Consider the following 23,064-nt stretch of genomic DNA (forward strand, 5'->3'; position numbering starts at 1 on the left):
CTACAAATACTGCAGCTGCTGACTTTTAATACATGGCCACATAGGCGTGCCCACGGGGTGTGCCGGGTGTGCCTGGGCACACCCTAATCCCCTGAGCAGTGTTTAGTTGCATGCCCTCTGTATCCTGAGATCTGCCTGGGCTGATGTGCAATGTGTACCCCGCACCACCTGTGAGGCAGTATAACATTGCCGATCGCTTAGTGTGACACTGTCCTCCTGTATAATAACTGCATGCAGAGAGAGAGAGGACCTGTCAGAATTCATGTATGATGTCAGGGTGGGCGGGACCGAGCAGGTACCAAATACCAGCCAATGGGATGAGTCTGGCAGGGCCGCTACGTGTATGTAGCCCCGCCCCCTTTCTTAAGCTGCTCGGTCCTGCTCGGATGTCACACAGGCACAGCGAGCAGAGTGAAGCCGCCTCCCCCTCCAGTGTTTATGTGTACACAGGGGGAGGGGACCTGCTGTGCCTGTGCCACGCTGATCAGAGGTACTGAATGGGATGGGGGGAGGGGGGTCTGTCTGTGCTGAAGGGGGGTTTATGCTGAATGGGGGGCTCCATTTGTGCTGAAGGAGGGGTGTGCTTAATAGGGGGTCCATCTGTGCTAAAGGGGGGGTTTGTGCTGAATGGGGGGCTCCATCTGTGCTGAAGGGGGGTCTGTCTGTGCTAAGGGGGGGTCTGTGCTGAATGGGGGGGTATGTGCTGAAGTGGGGTATGTCTGAATGGGGGGGTCTATGCTGAAGGGGGAGGTCCGTCTGTGCTGAAGGGGGGGTCTGTGCTGAGGGGGGCTGAATAATGTAAAGGGGTCCAGTGGAGCACAGTGGGGTGTTTTTACATTTTAATGTGGGGGGTGCCAGATATATGATCCGCCCAGGTGCCAAATGCTCTAGGTACGCCCCTGGAAACCCCCCCTCTCCTCTGTCAGTGCTTCCAACTAATGCCACCTGTCTATGCCAGTCAGTGCCAGCCAGTGCCGCCTGTCAGTGCCAATTAGTGCTTCCAATCAGTGCCACCTGTTAGTGCCAATGAGTGCCAGCGCCAACTGTCAGTGCCAAACAGTGCCAGCGCCGCCTGTCAGTGCCACCTGTCAGTGCCAAACAGTGCCAGCGCCGCCTGTCAGTGCCACCTGCCAGTGCCAAACAGTGCCAGCGCCGCCTGTCAGTGCCAATTAGTACTTCCAATCAGTGCCACCTGTCAGTGCCAATGAGTGCCAGTCAGTGCTTCCAATCAGTGCCACCTGTCAGTGCCAGCCAGTGCCGCCTGTCAGTGCCAATTAGTGCTTCCAATCAGTGCCACCTGTTAGTGCCAATGAGTGCCACCTATCAGTGCTTCCAATCAGTGCCACCTGTCAGTGCCAATCAATGTCAGTGCCAATCAGTGCTTCCAATCAGTGCCACCTTTCGGTGCCAATCAGTATCAGTGCCGCCTGTCAGGGTCAATCAGTGCCACCTGGCAGTGCCAATCAGTACTTCCAATCAGTGTTACCTGTCAGTGCCAATCAGTGCCAGTGCTTCCTGTCAGTGCCAATCAGTGCCAATCAGTGCCGCCTGTCAGTGCCAGTCAGTTACACACCAGTGCAAATGAGTACCACCTGTCAGTGCCGCTTATCAGTGCTGTTAATCAGTGCCCATCAGTGCACTGAGTGCAGGGATGGGGGTGATGAACTCAGCAACCAGGCACATTGTCCAAGGGTGTGCCGGCCTGGTGGGGCACAAATGAAATCTGTTGATGTTTATTAATGCCACATGCTGATTTTAGTATAATAGGTAATCACCACACTACTATTTACAATAAACTACTGGAGGTAAAATAAAAAAAAGGTAATTGAAAGGCCGGCCACTAAGCACTGTTATGTGTTCCCACACCACAAAAAAAAAAAAAAAGAAAAGTGCAGCGCTAACTTACTGATCAATAACTTAACAATAATGGTGAAATTCTCTAATGTATGGAAATCTCAATAAACTTCAATATTATCACAATACCGGTCTCTGTGATACGCAACTTCACATATAATACACATCACACTGAGAATAAGACATACTTTATAAAAATAAACTTAGCAAGGATGGTGGAAACCCCTCCTATAGATATTTACCATACAGATTAATCTCAAGTGAAAAATTTTTTAGTTGGGAGGTTCCCACCATTATAGCACTTTTGAATTTTTATTTTTTAGATCACTACACTTAATTTTAGATATTTTAGTTACTATTGTAATGTGAATTTTTGCACTTGAAGGTAATTTTCCAACACCCTTGCTAAGTCCATGTCTTTATGGACCTTGCTTTCTGCACTGGTGGGCAGTCATGTTGGAACAGGAAGGGGCCGTCCCCAAACTCCTCCCACAAAGTTGGGAGCATAAAATTGTCCAAAATGTCTTGGTATGCTGATACCTTAAGAGTTCCCTTCATTGGAACTAAGGGGCCAAGCCCAACCCCTGAAAAACAACCCCACATCATAACCCCCCCTCCACCAAATGATTTGGGCCAGTGCACAGAGCAAGGTCCATAAAGACATGGATGAGCGAGTTTGGGGTGGAGGAACTTGACTGGCCTGCACAGAGCCCTGACCTCAACCCGATAGAACACCTTTGGGGTGAATTAGAGCGGAGACTGTGAGTCAGGCCTTCTCATCCAACATCAGTACCTGACCTCACAAATGCCCTTCTGGAAGAATGGTCAAACCTTCCCATAGACACACTCCTAAACCTTGTGGACAGCCTTCCCAGAAGAGTTGAAGCTGGTATAGCTGCAAAGGGCGGAGCCAACTCAATATTAAACCCTACGGACTAAGACTGGGATGTCATTATAGTTCATGTGTGTGTAAAGGCAGGCGTCACAATACTTTTGTCTGTTTGAGCTTTGGGGTGCACACCCTAATGCCATAGGCTGCGCACGCCTATGCATGGCCACTTACCTGTTCCAGGGTCCAGCGATGTCGGCAGGGGACGCCGAGAACCCGCTCGGTTCTCGGCAGCTGCTGCCGCCATCCTAGGTGAGGGAAGCGTTGCGGCTTCACTTCCCGGTTCCCTACTGCGCATGCTTGATTCGCGCTGCGCGTCCCAAGTGGTCCCCGCTCTCTCCTGGGAGCTGTGTGTTCCCAGCAGACAGCGCGGTGGGGACAGGAAGTGGCGTAGACTCCCATGGGAGTCTATGCTGGAAGTGGGTGCAAATACCTGTCTTAGACACGTATCTGCACCCCCCTCCCCCCTGAAAGGTGCCAAATGTGACACCGGAGGGGGGGAGGGTTCCGAAAAGAGGAAGTTCCATTTTTGTGTGGAACTCCGCTTTAAGCCTCTGTGTATAGATTTAAATAAAGCTGCTGAAGCCGTGGGGGGAGGAGGAGAAGCGGCTGTCAGGCTTTGTTGAAATCTATACAGGGAGATCGAATAGATTTACTTGTGCAAATGCTTGGTCTCGGCACTAATACCGATACTGGTATCGGTGCAACCCTAGTTTTAACTACAATCCACCACGTAATAGAGATGAATAAAGGCAGACATGTTTGAAGTCCAGCCTGTGTGACAATCATGGCTTCCTCCACTGATACAATGGACAAATGAGTGTGGCCACTTATGGGCAGGAAACATGTTGTTTCTAGGATTATCAGGTGGAAATAGATTTTAAAAAGCCTAAAAATGAAAACTGATTGATTCAACTAGATCCAGGAACTGGTAAACTGCAATATGAAGTATATTTTTTTAAATACACATGTCATACTTACCTGCTCTGTGCAATTCTTTTGCACAGAGCAGCCCCGATCTCCCTCTTCTCATGTCCTCCGCCGGCGCTCGAGGCCCCTCCCCCTGCCAAGAGCCCCAGAGCAAGCTGCTTGCTCTAGGGGCACTTGTGTGTGCTTGATCCCGAGCTGGCTCTGTGTGTCCATTGATGCACAGAGCACAGCTGGGCCCCACCCCCTTCTCTTTCCTCACTGGTTGTGATTGATGGCAGTAGGAACCAATGACTCTGAGCCTATGAGGAGAGAGAGAGAGACAAGAGAGCTGTTGTACAGTGCTGAATCAAGATCGGGCTCAGGTAGGTATTTAGGAGGGCTAGGGGGGAGCTGCATGCAGAAGGTTTTGTACCTTAATACAGAGAATACATTAAAGCGGAGTTCCGCCGAAAAAAAAAAAAATTAAAAGTCAGCAGCTACAAATTCTGCAGCTGCTGACTTTTAATACATGGCCACTTACCTGCCCAGGGCACCCGCGATGTCCTTACCCGAAGCCAATCTGTCCCTCAGCTCCTGGGTGGAGGCATCGGCATCTTCGGTAAGGGAATCATGAAGTGAAGCCTCGCGGCTTCACAGCCTGGTTCCCTACTGCGCATGCACGAGTCGAGCGATCCCACTGGTCCCTGCTGTCTTCTGGGACCTGTGTGTCTCCCAGAAGACAGTGTGGGGGGGGGGGCGGAGGAGGGGCCGGACATGGCGTAGATAGCCGCGGATATTGCGGTGATCTATGCCTGGAAGTGGGAGTAAATACCTGGATTACACAGGTATATGCTCCCCCCTCCCCCCTGAAAGGTGCCAAATGTGCCCCCTCTATCCACGCCACCCCCTATATGTATAATAGATAGATTCATGCATAGCATGAATCTATCCATGGCTACCACGGCCACCCCCTTTTCATGCATCCGGACCCTTTCAGGATGCCAGGCACCTGAATTACAGTGGTGGGGGTGTTTTTTGAAGCACCTGATTAGAACCATAGGCTCTAATAGGCTTCAAAATAGGGTGGGCTCATGGCAGAGAGCATTGCGCCATGAGCCCACCCAGGTGTTACAACAGCGAATTAATATTCACTGTTGAAACACTGATTCTCAATCCGGCCAATCAGAAGCGGGTGTGAGACCCGTTTTCTGATTGGCCGAAAAGAGAAGACTCCCGATTGGCTACCGAGGAAGAGGGAGGAAACGGAAGCCACCACCGCCGCGATGACCCATGGAGAGCAGGGGAATGGGAGGCCGCCACCGAGCAGGGGAAGCAGCCAATGAAGCAATGGGGTAAGTGTTACCGACGACCGGGGGGGTGGGAGTCGGTGGCATAATGTTTACCGCCCCCCCCAAATAAAATTACCAGGGACAGGTCAGGCAGTTTTGGCAGTTGAGAAAGAACAGTGGTCATCCTAGTTACAGAATCTGGCAGGATTCTCCATATCACAAGACTGAACAGAATAGCATCTTTAGGTAAGAAAGTTAACATACATTGCCTTGAAAAAGTATTCATACCCCTTGAAATTTTCCACATTTTCTCATGGTACAACCAAAAACGTAAATCTATTTTAATGGGATTTTATGTGATAGACCAACACAAAGTGGCACATGATTGTAAAGTGGAAGGAAAATGATAAATGGTTTTGAAATTTGTTACAAATAAATATGTGAAAAGTGTAGCAAGCATTTGTATTCAGCCCCCCTGAGTCAATACTTTGTAGAACCACCTTTCACTACAATTACAGCTTCAAGTATTTTTGGGGATGTCTCTACCAGCTTTGCACATCTAGAGAGTGAAATGTTTGCCCATTCTTCTTTGCAAAACAGCCCAAGCTCTGTCAGATTGTCTTTGAACAGCAATTTTCAAGCCTTGCTACAGATTCTCAATTGGATTTAAGTCTGAACTTTGACTGGGTCATTCTAACACATAAATATGCTTTGCTCTAAACCATTCCATTGTAGCTCTGGCTGTATGTTTAGTGTCGTTGTCCTGCTGAAAGGTGAACCTCTACCCCAGTCTCAAGTCTTTTGCAGACTCTAACAGGTTTTCTTCTAAGATTGCCCTGTATTTGGCTCCATCCATCTTCCCATCAACTCTGACCAGCTTCTTTGTCCCTGATAAAGAAAAGCACCCCCACAGCATGATGCTGCCACCACCATGTTTCACGGTGGGGATGTTGTGTTCAGGGTGATGTGCAGTGTTACACATAGCGTTTTCCTTTTAGGCCAAAAAGTTAAATTTTGGTCATGGCTTCTCACAAACTGCAAACAGGAATTCTTATGGCTTTCTTTCAGCAATGACTTTCTTCTTGCCACTCTTCCATAAAGGCCAGATTTGTGGAGTGCACGACTAATAGTTGTCCTGTGGACAGATTCTCCTACCTGAGCTGTGGATCTCTGCAGCTCCTCCAGAGTTACCATGGGCCTCTTGGCTGTTTCTCTGATTAATGCTCTCCTTGCCCGGCCTGTCAGTTTAGGTGGATGGCCACATCTTGGTAGGTTTGCAGTTGTGCCATACTCTTTCCATTTTTGGATGATGGATTGAACAGAGCTCTGTGAGATGTTCAAAGCTTGGGATTTTTTTTTATAACCTATCCCTGATTTAAACTTCTCCACAACTTTATTCCTGACCTGTCTGGTGTGTTTCTTGGCCTTCATGATGCTGTTTTTTCAGTAAGGTTCTTTAACAAATCCCTGAGGGCTTCACAGAACAGCTGTATTTATACTGAGATTACATTACACACAGGTGGACTCTATTTACTAATTTGGTGACTTCCGAAGGCGATTGGTTCTACTAGATTTTAGTTAGGGGTATCAGAATAAAGGGAACTGAATACAAATGCGTGTCACACTTTTCAGATATTTATTTGTAAAAAAATTTGAAAACCATTTATCATTTTCCTTCCACTTCACAATTATTTGCCACTTTGTGTTGGTCTATCACATAAAATCCCAATAAAATACATTTACGTTTTTGGTTGTAACATCACAAAATGTGGAAAATTTCAAGGGGTGTGAATACTTTTTCAAGGCACTGTATATGTGTTGTATCTAGGTCTTTAGCTGCTTCCCTGGAGTCCTGCTTTAACTTAGTGATGAAGGCAGGGACTCTCTGTATTAGTACCAGATATGCATTTAGGTGCAGCACTCAGCCAAACCTAGGGGTTGATTTACTAAACCTGGAGAGTGCTAAATCTGGTTCAGCTCTGCAAAGAAACCAAACAGCTTCCATTTTTTTTTGCCAAAGCTTAATTGAACAAGCTGAAGTTAGAAGCTGATTGGCTACCATTCACAGCTGCACCAGTTTTTGCACTCACCAGTTTTAGTAAATCAACCCCATAGCCTCACATAAATGTGTCAATCAACCTTTCCACTTTTCAGGAGAAATATTATCCATTGTTATCTAGCCTGTATAGGTACCTTCTCTTTACCCCCCAAATCCAGAAACCCCTTACCTGTGTGTCAGTCACCCCGGTGGCCTCCTTGATCTTCTGAAAAGCTTCCTGATAAGTGCGGATCACTTTTTCCTCCTCCTGTCCACTTGCCACCAGTTGCGTTTCCACAGGTGTGTCCTCTCCTGGCAACGGTACACGCTGAGCCTATAAAAACAGGCAGAAGGATGGTTATAACCCAATGCAGAGAAATACAGCAACGTATGGGGGTACCAATTCACTGTTCCCCCACCCTTTATACATTTACAGCCCTTAGTTGTGTAGGGCACCACCCTCTCTAATGTGCCCAATCCCAGAGATATCACACATATACTTTGTTATTAGACTCCGCCCACGAGGTATTATATTGTGAAGTTTATCACACCCCAGGGAGACAGACAGTTTAAGTTGGATTGGAGGGAAAGGGGTCATGTGTATCAGATAGAGGGCTGAAAAAAATGTAATTATAGCAAATTGAGGCTACCAAGCAAAGTGTGGGGCTGCATTGGGAATTCTATGTTTCTTGACAAGTTTGCTTTAAAGAGACATTTCATTCATTTCAACAACAATGTTCTCTTAAGATTATATATTCATTACACTTATTTTATGTATATTATTTACCTCCTTTGTGCAGATTGTTGCTGAGAGCCGCCATCTTGAATGTGTTGTCAGCAGCCAAAGCAGACTCAGAGCTGTCACCCAAGTATCACAATATATTCCCCTTTCCTTCTCCCCCAGCAGCTACATAAAAGGTTATATAGGGAGGTGAAGGGAGGGGCAGAGGTCCTGGGCCAGCACAGACACCAATTAAATGCTGCTAAAGTAGGAGAGGGCTGTGATAGGCAATTTATTCTCCTGGAGTAGTCAAATTTGCTAACATGTTCAAAGGTACATTGCAGGGCAAAAAAATCATTTATGGAAATGAAAAATGCTGCAATCAAGCTGGATTTTTCAGAGCTTTTAACTTTTAAATTGGTGATGCTGTGTCTTTCAACTGATTAAGTTACCCATAGACCTCAGATGGTAGTCAGAACGGCAGGGACAAACAATATTTACTTAATGATTGTCCTGATAAGATTCATGCATGGATCATCGGAGTGGTATTGTCTGTGCAGGATGGTGGCCCGGAGTTCCGTCAGATTAGGCGACCCCTCAGAATTGGTAATGGAAGCGACGTTCTGTCGCCGCCATCTTGCTACACCCTGCACTCTCCACAGTAAGGATACACCGAGAAGGGGGCAAGCGGACATCTTGTTACACCCACCAGAGTTTTGCATTTCACAGTTATTTTTAACAGGAAACTGAACATATATACAGTATTTAGATATCCCTCGGACTGTTTACATGTTGAATTATCAAAGCAGTGCTGTTCTGTCACATTAGCAAACCTGTGAGATCAGCAGGTTTGCCGCTGCTTTTAAAATTCAACGTCTAAACAGTCCGTCGGATTTCTAAATATTGTATTTCACCTTATAAGCTCAGTTTTCTGTTAAAAATAACTGTGAAGTGCAAAACTCCGGTGGGTGAAACAAAATCTCCGCTTGGCCCCTTCTCGATGTATCATTACTATGGGAGGAGTGCAGGGGGTAACAAGATGGCGGTGATGGAACGTCACTTCTGTTACCAATTCTGACGGGTCGCCATATCTGACGGAACACTGGCATTCACTTTACCAGAAAAAAGGGCAGTAAATGACATTTATTTATTTATTTCAGGTATTTATATAGCGCTGTCAATTTACGCAGCGCTTTACATATACATTGTACATTCACATCAGTCCCTACCCTCAAGGAGCTTACAATCTAAGGTCCCTAACTCACATTCATACATACTAGGGACAATTTAGACAGGTTCCAATTAACCTACCAGCATGTCTTTGGATTGTGGGAGGAAACCGGAGTACCCGGAGGAAACCCACGCAGGCACAGGGAGAACATGCAAACTCCAGGCAGGTAGCGTCGTGGTTGGGATTCGAACCAGCGACCCTTCTTACTGCTAGGCGAGAGTGCTACCCACTATGATTGTGAGTTCACTGCCTCCTGCTTTGCTTTGTTTATTTTTGCCATCTGTATCAGTCTGTGCACAGTAAATTGTCTTTCACAGTATACTGGATGCGCCAAGTGCGATCAAACAGTATTCCTCACCCTGCGATCTTTCTCGGCAAATAAGCGCCTTTCCTCTGCTTTCCGCTTATACTCCTGCAGGATTGTCTCTCTCTCTCTGCGCTCACGGTGAAACTCCTCCTCCTGCAGCTGAAGTTCTGCCTGCAAAAAATCATGTGCTTTACAATGCTGCTTCAATTATATTACCCTTATCATCTCAAACAACATATAAGACCATATAATGGAGTTGAAAGGCAATGTGTAATATACAGATATGACTGGGATCAATCTCCAGAGGGGTCTGCCCTGTGTGTAATGTAATAAAGGAGTGGTATAATACACAATTATGACTGGGATCAATCTCCAGAGGGGTCTTCGCTGTGTATAATGTAATAAAGAAGCTGTATAATATACAGATATAACCAGGAGCTCCCTCCAGAGGGGTCTGCTCTGTGTATTATGTAATAAAGGAGATGTGTAATACACAGATATTGTTACTATAATCTCTCCTGTAGGATGCGCTATAGCGGGTATAGAAAAGAATCACCCCCTTTGAAATAATCACATTTGGTGAAATTTGGATGGTGATCTGTATTGGGTTTCCGCCAGACATATTGTTTGGCGTTGAGGCCAAACAATTCAATTTTAGTCTCATCTGACCACCTTAAACTCACCTTGAAGATTCTGAGGCCACATGGAAAAAGGTGTTATTGTCAGATGAGACTAAAATTGAATTATTTGGCCTCAACGCCAAACAATATGTCTGGCGGAAACCCAATAAAGATCACCATCCAAATAACACCATTCCTACAGTAAACCATGGAGGTGATAATATTTTGTTATGAGGGTGTTTCTCCGCAGCAGGGACTGGGGCACTTGTCAGGATAGAAGGAAAATGGATGGATGGGGCAAAATATCAACAAATTCTTGAGTAAAATCTGCTGCCCTCTGCCAGAAAGTTGTCAATGGGAAGGTTTACCTTCCAACATGACAATGACCCAAAGCACACAGCAAAAATGACCACACAGGGGTTGAAGGAGAAAAAGGTGAATGTCCTTGCATGGCTTAGTCAGAGCCCAGACTTAAATCACATTGAAAATCTGTGGAATGACTTGAGGACTGCAGTCCACAAATGGTCAATATCAAATTTTACTGAACTTGAGCAGTTCTGCAAAGAAGAGTGGGCAAATATTGCAAAGTCTAGATGTGCAAAGTTAGTAGAGACATAGCCCAACAGACTAAAGGCTGTAATTAAAGCAAAAGGTGGTTCAACAAAATACTGACATAAGGGGGTGATCATTTTACCAACTCAGTGATTCTGTTTTTGAATTTTATTTTTTTTTTCTGACATGTAGGTGTTATATTTTTCACTTGGATGTTATAAGTTGCACTAGTAAATACAGCTGGGTAAAATAAAAACTGTGTCTGTCTTCATTTAAGGCTGCAAAGCAACAAAATGTAATTATTTGAAAAGGGGGGTGATTCTTTTCTATACCCACTGTATATGATGTAATAAAGGTGACCTATATAATATACAGACAATACTACAGTCTTGCTCCATAGTCCTGAGTATAGTTCATGTCGCTCTCTCCCACCACGTACTCGGGCCAGTTCCCGGGATGTCACTGCCTCCTTGTTCACCATCTGAAGTTCCTTCATTTCTTGTCTCTGGCGAAGTATTTCGGCCTCCAAGAGATCCAACTGTGATTGAAAAGTCAGGCTTTCATCCTGCAGCAACAATATCAGCATCAGTAGATGTAGTAACAGACCACATAATCTAACTCTATTGAATGAACACTAATTTATGTGAAAAAAAATACTCTTCATAAAAAGTCATACTGTACACACGTGGAAGAATAAAAAAAATCAGAAGACAGTCCTTCTTTTGCTCTAGTTGTCAGGCATGGAGGTTTATGTTTTAAAGCTGACTTTTTTATTATCTATATTAGTAAAAGCTTTGTTTTACATAGAAACATTAAACAAGTGATAAAGGATTCCTTGAGCATTGTGGGTTAGCTGAGACAGCATACCAGTATCTGTGAGCCTGGTAGCTTCCTTTGCATAACTGAATCCCGGGGTGGAACCCAGGTTGAGTCATAGCACTCATTCCGACAGGCGCTGAGCCCTGTCCTCCATGCTGAGCCACTTTTTATGTGTCTGCATTTGGATCTGTGCATCCTCTACTGCTCGCATATCACATTTTTTTACTGTAAATATTTATTAATTATAATCTTACAAAATTATTTTCCAGAGCTGCAGTGCAGCAAGTTTTGGTGTTACAATCATCACAGTTAGAGATAACCAAGTGAAAAAATATTCAGCATTTCCAGGATACAAGAAACTGAAAAGAAGTAGTCACCTAGGTAGGATTAAAGATATCAAATCCAGGAATAGAAAAACATGGGTGAAGTACCTGGCTACTATGCAAATGTAGAAATCATCTCAAGACCTGACCAGCAGGTCATATGGTTAACGTGTTATAAAGTAAAAACAAATGGAGCAATAGCCTGTGATTCCGTTCTGATAACACATCCAAAAACTGCACCCATGTTATAGAAATCAACAATAAAATGAATTTAAGAAAAGAGGCAAAAAATAAAAAGAGAGAAAAACAAAGGGTGAGAAGGAGAGGTAAACATAAGTGAGAAATGGAAGAAAAAAAGTTATCTGGGAGCTGCAGGGGAACCTGCGGAGGGATGGGACGATAGGCACAAAACATCTTGGGGGGGAGGGGGGGTCTCAAATATTTCACATTTTGACATGCGGCTATGTCTGTGCAGCTGCTGTGTCTGCATCCACTTCTATGGGCTGCCTGCATGCAGCTCCGAGGTGGTTGCAGACTCAGCAAAAAGTGGCTGAGCCTATAGAGGGGCCACTGTTCTGTCCCTAAATACAATAGACTTTGAACCTTGGATCAGCCGCACATAATGCAAATACCTGCTAGGACTGCAACTATCTAGCATGAGCCCTGAGTAAATCAATGCTCACCTATGATACTTAGATTGTATCAGGTGATAAAATGCAGCCACTTGTGCCCATCAAACGCAGCCACTCGTGCCCATCATATGCAGCCATTGTGCCCATCATATGCAGCCATTGTGCCCATCATATGCAGCCATTGTGCCCATCATATGCAGCCACTTGTGCCCATCATATGCAGCCACTTGTGCCCATCATATGCAGCCACTTGTGCCCATCAAATGCAGCCACTTGTGCCCATCAAATGCAGCCACTTGTGCCCATCAAATACAGCCACTTGTGCCCAGTATATGTAGCCACTTGTGTCCAGTATATGCAGCCACTTGTGCCCATCATATGCATGCACTGTACCCACCGACCCCCCTCACTCGCAGGGCTCTGGCAGCACACACCCCCCCCCCCCCCGCGCGCGCGCGCGCGTGGCTCTGACAGACCCCCCTGGTACTTACCGCCAGGCAGCAGCTCCTCTCAGTGCAGTGAGTGCACCAGAGCGTGTGTCTGCTCCGCTGAGTCTGCTCCTCTCTAAGCGCCAGGCATCCAATAGGGTGGCCTGGAGCTTTGGCCAATCAGGAAACAGGTCTGATGCCCTGCCTCCTGATTGGCGGGGAGGAAGGTTAGTGTGAAAATAGTGAAAATTAATTTGCTATCCTCACACAATTGGGTGGGATCAGGGCACACTCTCTGTGCCCCCTCCCGCCTCGCCACAGAAATCCATGCGTCCGCCATCCTGAAAGGGGTACAGTGCATGCACAGTGCATGGGTCGCCACTGTCCTCATGTCTAAAAATGTGCACAGATTTATTTTACAACGTGCCTGCAAGGCAGGTACCTGAACCATTGTTTTTCCAGCAGGTACATTCCTGTACAACATAACACGTGTTTTTTTTTTTTTTGCATAGGTGTGAATAAGCCCTAAAACCAAAGACCAGAAGAGTATGGTCTGTGAAATTCAATAGCCATGCTTGGATGGAGCAGGGCTCACTTGCTGGATCCATCAGGGGACACTGTGGAAGTCAAAGCTACCTATAGGTAAGGATGGAACAAAAGGATATTTCCATTTGAGACCATAGGGAACAGCAGAAAAGATATAGATGTCACAATTTATAGTGAGCTTTTATGTCCATAATAGACAAAGTAACGACCGTACATCAGACTGCTTGTGCTGGGATATCCTTCTGCCCTGATCTGTCACCATAAACTCAACAAAAGCTCAGCACCTTCAGAAGAAAATCTGACGTTTCCCCATCTCCCATAATTCAACACTTGGTGCCCGAGCAGGCAATTTGCCCATCCTTGGGGGGGTCTCACCTAAGGGAACTGCTTAGCCCTGAACAAGACTTTCAGACTGTTGAAATGTATAGAGAAATTGTGGTCAGTGGATAGAAGAGATCAGGAGAGTGTGAGAAAGGTACGTAAAGGTATCTAATGGTGCGTGCTGTGGAGACACCTGTTACTTTATATAATACAAAGGTCAGGGCTGGTGTTAGAAATCACTGGGCCCCATACAGCCTACCTGACAGGGACCCCTTCCCCTGGCCGAAAGTGACTGAGGACATAGATTTATCAGTTCCTTTCTCTGTAGCCTCGGCTGCACAGATAAATGAACAAGAAGCGCTTTGATGCTTCCTGTTCATTCACAAACTGAAGCATAGTAAACACTGTGTTCATTCAGGAATGAAATGGGAACAATAAATTACATAGCCCCCCCGCTCTCCATCCTGAAACATCCCCCTGTGTGCCGGAAGCAGCTGCCAGCAGGAGAGGAGTGATGGGAAGGCAGAAGCGCTGAAGGGGAAAGAGGCACACAGCAGAAGGAAGGGGCACATGTGCTGGAACCAACCACCCTGCAGTGCAGCCGGAGGGAGAAAGAGGTGAAGCTGGCAGCGCTGCAAGGGGAGGCAGGAGAGGATTGGTGTCTGCAATAAGACAGTACAGCCGGACCTCCAGCTCAGCAGGTGCCTGAGCCCCCCTTTTTGAACTCATGGGGTCCAGGCCCTGTACAGGAGGGCTGGCTGTACTGCCTTATCAGCGGCCCTAACAAAGGTACAGATACTCTTTAAAAAAGTGGTAAATACATCTTGCAATACCACACACTGAAATGCAAAGACAAACAGGCATACTCAGACCACAGCTGTAATGCCATGAGCTAAAGTGAGACTTTCAGGTGGCGCCCTCTAGGGTCCTTACAAGATGTGCAAATTGTAATGCTTTTGTTTTCAGTCAAGATGTGCACGACGGAAAAAAAAATTTTGAATTGGATTCATCCCTAAGCCTGGTGTGCACTCTTCTTCCAAACGAGCAGAGCAGATGTTCCACATGTACGTCTCTCCCAATGTATCACCCTTCCGATTAGTAGTTCCATTATGTCACTCATAATCTATTAAGGACAAGCTGTGGGGGAGCAACCCTCGGGGACTCCAGCCATTCCTGCCATGTGTTCGTAAATTTGTTTGGCACCTTCCTGTGCTGATATGTGTGGTTCTCCCTACCTCCTGAATTCATTGTTGGGATGTAGGGGCATGAGGGGAGATCCAATATCTCACAATTAGTTTCCTGGCTAAGTATAGCAGCCTCAGTATGGCTATGTATGTATGTATGGGGGGGGGGGGGTATAGGTCCTCCTCCAATCCCCCCAGTAGGTAATTGGAACAAGTTGCAACTGCGTATTATATGTAAGATTAATGATGGCCAGTACTGCTTGCCAATATCGAACCAGTTTGGGATACCTCCACAGCATATGGATTAATGTTCCTTGGTGTAACTGACATTTTGGACATAAAGGGTATTCTCTTCTACCCCATCTGTGCAGCTGCAGCGGTGTCCTATAAGATCGATAAAATAAACAAGTGTGTTAACTTTTGGGCAGCTGATACAGAGACCAGCGGGTCTGCTGACAGTATTTGGTCCCATATATTAGGCCTATATCAGCATCCCATTTTTCTCTACAGGACAATAGATCAGGAGCTTGGATATGGGAAAGTAAATAGGCATAAATGTGGGAGATAATTCCTTTCTTGTCTGTAGTAGCAAATATAGATTTAAGAAAATCCGAGTCATTCAGTCTCAGGTTTGAGCCTCTATCCTGTGCTCTACTAGCATGCCGTAATTGTAGGAACATAAAGATTCGGCCAATCAAAGAGGGATAATCTCTGATCAAAAGAATTCAGTGACAACCCATCATACAATTGTACAAGGTATTTGACTCCAGCTTCCCTCCACGTGACCGGATTGGGAAGTTTATTTAGTTCAGGGTATGAGTTGTTATTCCAAATGGGAGTAGACTCCAGAAAACCCCCCAAACCCAGTCTAGTCTTCACCTCCACCCAGAGTTTCAGAATCAGCTTTATTGAGGGACAATGAGGTGTCAGATCCGGGAGCCCCTGCTCAAGCTGGGACAGTGCAGAATAATCTATCATCGATACACAAGGTCCTGGATGGGTCCAGCATATTCAGTAAATCCCAACCAGTGACATGCAGCAATTGGGCAGCTAAAAAAAGGTAAGGGCATGTGGTAATGCTAGTCCTTCCGGATCTTTAGGGTATTGAAGAGTGGTCAGTTTAACCCTAACTACTCCATTTTTCTACAACAATGCTCTGTATAACGATTCCACTCGTTGAAACCAGTAGCGTGGTATCCACACAGGAGCATTATGGAGGATATATAGAAACTGGGGAGCCCAGACCATCTTAATTAGGTTTGCCCCACCTGTTACTGAAAGAGGTCATTTACACCAGCTTCTCAGCTTATGTTGAAACTTTGCTAAAATGGGCTTAAGGTTCAGGGCTAAATAATCACTCACATAGGCAGTCACCATTATGCCTAAATACTTGAATGATTGTACTATCGCCACTATCTCCGCAGGTAAGGGCGAAGGTAAAAGGTCTAACAAAAGAAGAGAAGATTTGTGCCAATTTATAGCAAATCCAGATAGCTGCCCAAACTGTTCAATAAGACTCATGATTGTTTCCAGAGAGCCGGCAGTGTCCCCCAATTATGGTGTCGTTGGCATAGAGGGAGAGCTTATCCTCCCTCCCAGCCCGCCGAAACCCAACAAAATTAGGGGATGCCCTCACCCTGGCTGATAGAGGTTCAAGCGCTAGGGCAAACAGCAATGGTGAAAGGGAGCAGCCCCATGTAGTCCCCTATGCAGAGGGAAGGGGTCAGACAGGACCGCATTAATCCTAATCCACACACCAGAAGCCAAGTACAGCAGCTGAGTCTATTTAACCACTTCAGCCCCGGAAGGATTTACCCCCTTCCTGACCAAGCCCTTTTTTGCGATACACTGCGTCGCTTTAACTGATAATTGCGCAGTCGTGCGAGGTTGTATCCAAACAAAATTGATGTCCTTTTTTCCCACAAATAGAGCTTTATTTTGGTGGTATTTGATCACCTCTGCGGTTTTTATTTTTTGCGCTATAAACAAAAAAAGAGCAAACATTTTGAAAAAACAAAAAGCAATATTTTTTACTTTTTGCTGTAATAAATATCCCCAAAAAATATATAAAAAACTAAATTTCTTCCTCAATTTAGGCCAATATGTATTCTTCTTCATACTTTTGGTAAAAAAAAATCACAATAAGCGTATATAGATTGGTTTGTGCAAAAGATATCGCATCTAAAAAATAGGTAATAGATTTATGGCATTTTTATTATTATTTTTTTTTATTAGTAATGGCGGTGATCTGTGATTTTTATCGTGACTGCGACATTGCAGCGGACGGATCGGACACTTTTGACACTATTTTGGGACCATTGGCATTTATACAGCAATCAGTGCTATAAAAATGCACTGATTACTGTGGAAATGTCACTGGCAGGGAAGGGGTTAAACACTGGGGGCGATCAAGGGGTTAATTGTGTTCCCTGGGCGTGTTCTAACTGTAGGGGGGGCCCACTAGAACATGACAGAGATCACTGCTCCCGATCACTGGGAGCAGTAGATATCTGTCATGTTGCTAGGCAGAACAGGGAAATGCCTTGGTTACATAGGCATCTCCCCGTTCTGCCTCTCCGTGTCACGATCGCGGGCCACCGGCGGACATCCAGTCTGCGGGACCCGTGGGCACGCTCCCGTGGCGCACGGCGGGCATGCACGCGCCCTCTAGCCGCGGATGACGCAGCGACGTACAGGTACGTGATTTTGCGCACCTGTGCCACTCTACCGACATATTTGGCGTGAGCCGGTCGGCAAGTGGTTAATAAAGGTCTCTCCCAACTGGAATTTATGCATGACAGCCCATAGATATCTCCACTCAATGCTGTCAAAAGCTTTGGCAGCGTCAAGGGAGAATACTGCCCCTATTACTCGGCTTATCAACTGGTAACAGTATACTCAAGAACAGTTGTCTGATGTTCAGCGCAGTTGATCTAGCCGGTATAAAACCCAACTGATCCAAGTGAATTAAGCCGGACACCACTTTTGCCAACCTGGTAGCAAGTACCCTAGCTAGCAGTTTTATGTCTGTATTTATTAAAGATATAGGTCGATATGAAAAAGGTAATTATGGGTCTTTGCCGGGTTTGGGGATCACTACAATAACAGCTTTGTTAATAGAAGGCAAATGGCCCGTTTTAACAGCATTAGTTAGGGTGTCCAGTAGGACAGGCAAAGGAGGCTCACTATAACGCTTGTAGATTTCTGCTGGAAGCCCGTCCAAGCCAGAGGATTTGCTATTGGCCATACTTGCCACTGCCATGGTTAGTTCCTCCACTGTCAAGGGGGCATTGAGAAGTTTGCGGCCGTCAGCAGTCAGTGACAGAAGATGACAACAATCCTAGAATTGCTGCAGCGCCTCCTCCGTCAGGTCCACCTTAGAGGAGTAGACCTCACGGAAATAGTCAGTAAATACCGCCAGCATTTGTGTCACGTCCTGCACTCATTCCCCAGTAGGGCTCTGAATAGTATCTATATGGGATAGTCCCTGTTGTGAGCGGGAAGTAACCTCCAGAAGATGGCCTGTGCTTTCCCCCTCCTCAAAGTATCGCTGCTGTATGAAAAAAGGTTTGTTCTCTGCAGCAGTGATAACAACTTTTTGGTACATTTCTTGCGCTGCTACCCAGCTACGTTCAGTAGAAGGTGTGGGACCCGCAATATAACTGTCCTCTGCCCTCCGTACCTCACTAGACACAAATGTCTCCCATTCTTTAGTTGCAGTTTTAATGTGAGATATTTGCCTAATAATAAGGCCCCGAAAATGGGCCTTGAGAGCATCCCAGACCACTCCCATTGAGGCCGTATCCCTGTTGTCCCGAATAAAACACGTTATAACCTTGGGAATAGGGTCGTCTGCTGGAAAGAGCTGGAGCCAAAAGGGGTTAACCTTCCACAATCTCGCACCTCTCGCCCCAGGGACCAAAACCAGTACCCACAGGAGCGAGTGGTCCGAGATACTACGGGAAGCATAATCAATCTGTGAAACCCTGATCTGTGCCAGGGAGCTATATAAACATAAATCATTATGGGATAAACCGAGGTAAGCAGCCGAATAACAGGAAAAGGTCAGTTTGTCCGGATATCTGTCCCTCCACATATAGCTCAGGCCAATCTCCAAAATCAATCTAGCAAAGGGGGTAGGGCCACCAGGGCCAGTAGAATGGCCATCAAGCAGTGTAAATTTGCCTAGAGTGCGATCAAGCAGATTATTAAAATCCCCCAGGACCCATAAGGGTAGATTAGAATACAGGCCTATAATTTGAGCTAGGCATTTTAAGCTACCAGGAGAGAAGGGTGGAGGGACATACACATTCACTACAATACACAGCATCTCAGCCAATTTGCATAGTAAAAATATATATCTTCCCTGTTCATCTATTCGAAAGTGTAATAGGTGAAAGGGAGCGTCATTGGAAATCAATATACTGACTTCCCTAGAGTAGGCTGTGTGTGCAGAGTGAAACTGAGTCTGATAAACTCTGGACCTTAGTAATGGGATGGTGTCTCTATGAAGATGGCATGGTGGTACTCGAAAAAACACAGCTGGAGAGACGCCATGGGTGGATGATAGCGTGGGTCGAAAAGAACTGATGCAGCCCAGGAGAAAGGAGATGTCAGGATCTTTTACAGGAGCCTTCACCACGTCTTACTCCATGCGTTGCACAACACACGTCTGTTGGCAAGGTGTGTTGAGGTGCCATTCAGTGACTGACACTGCACTGCACCAATGCATGTAATGTGTTTTGCCACGTGTTCCCGCAACACAATAGTGTGAATGGGTCCTCATACATCATTAAATGCATAAGTACTTAAATCAGATTTTGTATAAACCTCCTACAATCCCTGTACAGAAAACCACAAATCATTTGGCAGGTAAAACAGTTCCCATATAAGTAATTAACCTACATATTTAGCTGTTTGCCTTGAACTCAGCTTTAAATAAGAATGCACCTGAGTCCACCACGACAAAGGCTGTGATTGTAACATACAAACATTTAGTGACATTGGAGGGGGGGGGGGGGGGGCGAGGAATTTACTAAAACTGGACCAGATAGATTCTGTGGCAGCTGTGCATAGTAACCCATCAGCTTCTACTTTAAGCTTGTTCAGTTAAAGTGGTTGTAAACACTTACATATACCATACCCAATGAAGTGTCTGGCCTCAGGTGATACACAGAGATTAAACAAATCCTCTTACATAATTTGTACCTTTTGATCTGAAGCCCTCTCTCCTCTACATTTGTTCAAAGTGCTGAATTTATAAAGCTTGTCTGAGAGTTCAGAAAAAAAGGGGTGGAGAGCTGACGTTACACTCTGCAAAGCTCAGTAAGGAGAGCTGAGAGCTGATTGGACGAAAGAGAGACGCCCACACCCACCCCTTCGCACAGCACACAGGAACAGAGCTAAGGCTTTCAATCAGCTGGAGCTCCCTCTCCTGTCACCTTTTTTCTCTTGGTGTCAGGAAAACTTGTCAGAAGTGATTCATGCTGATAGCAGAGGAACAAAGGCGCAGACAGAAATTACACTTAGTGCTTTTAATTGAGATAAGTACACACTATAGAGGGATATGCTTTGTTCCTTTTTCATGTCTGAGGTTTACAACCACTTTAAGTTTGAAAATGAAAGCTATAAGCTGATTGGTTGCCATGCACAGATGCATAGATTCTGGCTTCCTAATTGATTCCCTCATTTGTAATAATAATACATGATTCTTTTTTTTTTTTGTTTCACCAGCAATGAGCCCATTCCCCCATCCACACATTTGATGCAGATGGGGGAATCCTTCGCACTGAGCTATTGTATCCTGACGATGGAGAAACTCCCCACCGTCAGAATACAATGATCAGTATTGCTGGCTATAGCCGATGGCACCGATTGTTCAGCAAAAACACAACAGGCTAATTGTACACAAGTCAATCGACAGATGTAACGAGAGAGTTTTCCCCGCACCAGTGTGGATCCAAACCAGGTGTAAAGTGAATGATTCTCTCCAGGAGTAAAGAGCCCCAGGTGCTGGCTAATGCTGAATCATGCTGAGAGTAGATGAGAAAATCCGGACAGCCGCACACCAGGAAGATATTATCCAAATTTATTGCAAAATTAGGATCATACGCGTTTCGCACTTATGCTAAGTGCTTACTCATAGCTCGCTATGAGTAAGCACTTAGCATAAGTGCGAAACGCGTTAGCTAATTGCCTGTATTTTTTTGCCACGGTGTCCTGTATATGGTATGATCCTGATTTTACAATAAATTTTTTTGGATAATATCTTCCTGGTGTGCGGCTGTCCGGATTTTCTCATCTACTCTCAGCAAGTCAATCGACAGACTTGTGTCCCTGCTGGTCTGGATAAATTTAGATCCATGTATGGCTGGCTTTAGTCTGCTACTTGGTGCCTACACTGGATGTAGGGATGAAGTATTTATAATTTGTAAATCACCTGCATGTGGTCCTTTAACTTCTGGTATACATTGTATATGTGGTCGGATTCTTGAAGTTTTAGCTGTGCCTTCTCCAGGCGATTCTCCAACATTCGTAGATTCTGTATTAGGCACAAAATAACATGTTAGCAATGGGGAATCTGAACACCAGTCCACCTAAAACTAATGCTGCCAAACTGATTCTTTCACAGGATTATTTTATCTGCTGTCTTCCCAGCTCCACGTCACAAATGTGGACACTGTAAAGCCAACCTAGATCTCATTACTTCTCCTTTTATTGGTCATAGCAGGTGTGGGGAGTTGGAAATTCAGCAGATCTCCATAAGAATGCCTGAGAAGTATAAAGCTAGCAGGTACTTTAATCTGCCTGTTATCCAAAGAAATAATAATTCTGGGTGGCCCTAGCAATAAGGAACAGCTCTACCCAGAAAGAGTCAAGGTTACTTACCCTCTGGTGTGTCAGTGGATCTCCAACATCCAAACCATGACTGGATGAACTTGGTTTTTCAACCAAGCAACTGTTTGCACATATCATGGACACGCTGCGCATAGCTCTGCAATAGGTCACAGGTGCACAGGTTCACAGAGACGAAGTCCAGCTAACCGGCATCCAGCGGTGAACAGACATGCACCAATGCACATATCGCAGAGATCGTGCACGAGCGCACAGTGACGCTGCCTTGGCGCCCAGTGGCTTTTAAAAGGGGCTCCTGTTGCATTGATCCTTTGCTGTTTGATCTGCAGCTTAACCTGTGACCTGATCCTGAACCTACATCTGCTCCAGTACTTACCCGGCTTTCTGACCTCGCTGCTGTCTCCAGTCCTGACCTTTGGCTTCCCTTGACCCTGCTTTGTTTACCTGTCTGCCTGATCTTCTGTTACTACCCTGCCTGACCTTTGATCACCCGCTGCCTGCCGTTCCTGTCTGATTGATCCGCTGTGCATTACTTGGCTAGTCTGACCTTGCTCCTGCCTGCTGTCTTACATCCGTGTGCATCTGGCTCTGCTGCCCCTCAGCGCACCTGCATCCGCCTACCTGCACCTATAGCACCCAAGTTTGTTCCCATCTCTGCCAGCTGTCATCATCTCCAGCTATGAGAACTCTGCAGGCACTCATACCTCACTGCGCTCCTACGATCACTGTTCCAACTCCAGTGATCCCGAACCCAGGGCTGTACGAGAGGTCTCCCTCTGCACGTCAGGCTCACCTCCAAGGTACGTGTCAGCACCAGTCTATGCAAGACCAGTCTTGTATTCCTCGGAAGGTTCCAGTAGGGGTACGCTAAATACAGGCTCTGGATTTTCTTTAGGAATACAGTAGGGCAGAGAAGTTAAAAGTGAAGTTGTCCTTTATTTAAATCCTAGAAACATATATATGGAAAATATGAAGTTTTAGATACTATAACTTTGAATGAGTCAAGTAGTTATTTATATTAACAGTCAATAATTGTTTTTCACAATTATTAATTCAAAACAAGTAAAATAATTCTGTACACCTCAGTATTTGAACATCCTCTTATTGGACGGGATCGGGATAACCTTCTTTTTTTTTTTCTTTGCCCCAAGCAAATATATATTATTATTCTTCTGATGTGTACAATGTTTTATATGATCAACACAAGAATCACATGATGGGATGTCCAGTTCATTACGTGTTTCTTAAGCCAACAGTCTACTTGGTCAGGAGAAATGGAGGTGAAAAGATCCGATTACTCACTTTTTGTCACGGTTTAGCCTGCGGTTTCCTGCCTGTGAAATTCTTACCTCCTTGATGCAGTTGCTCTGTTATGCCCCGTACACACGGTCAAATTTTCCGACGGAAAATCTTCGATGGGAGCTTGTTGTCGGAAATTCCGACCGTGTGGAGGCTCCATCGGACATTTTCCATCGGAATTTCCGTCACACAAAATTTGAGATCTGGATCTCAAATTTTCCGACAACAAAATCCGTTGTCGTAAATT

The 23,064-nt window shown here is 45.5% G+C and overlaps 1 protein-coding gene across 1 annotated transcript in view; it reads right to left on the minus strand.

Moving 5' to 3' along the window:
* The window catches only part of ODAD3 (outer dynein arm docking complex subunit 3), a 65,150-nt gene that overhangs the window by 27,116 nt on the left and 14,970 nt on the right, over nucleotides 1-23,064 (minus strand). Inside the window, exons 7-10 of the mRNA XM_073622666.1 lie at nucleotides 21,103-21,204; nucleotides 10,850-10,975; nucleotides 9,290-9,409; nucleotides 7,170-7,313 (exon numbers count right to left, since the gene is read on the minus strand). Coding sequence (XP_073478767.1) covers nucleotides 7,170-7,313; nucleotides 9,290-9,409; nucleotides 10,850-10,975; nucleotides 21,103-21,204 — 492 coding nt within the window. The remainder of the gene's footprint in view (nucleotides 1-7,169; nucleotides 7,314-9,289; nucleotides 9,410-10,849; nucleotides 10,976-21,102; nucleotides 21,205-23,064) is intronic.

The sequence above is a fragment of the Aquarana catesbeiana genome, linkage group LG03 (assembly GCF_042186555.1).
Source record: "Aquarana catesbeiana isolate 2022-GZ linkage group LG03, ASM4218655v1, whole genome shotgun sequence".
Classification (NCBI taxonomy): Eukaryota; Metazoa; Chordata; class Amphibia; order Anura; family Ranidae; genus Aquarana; species Aquarana catesbeiana.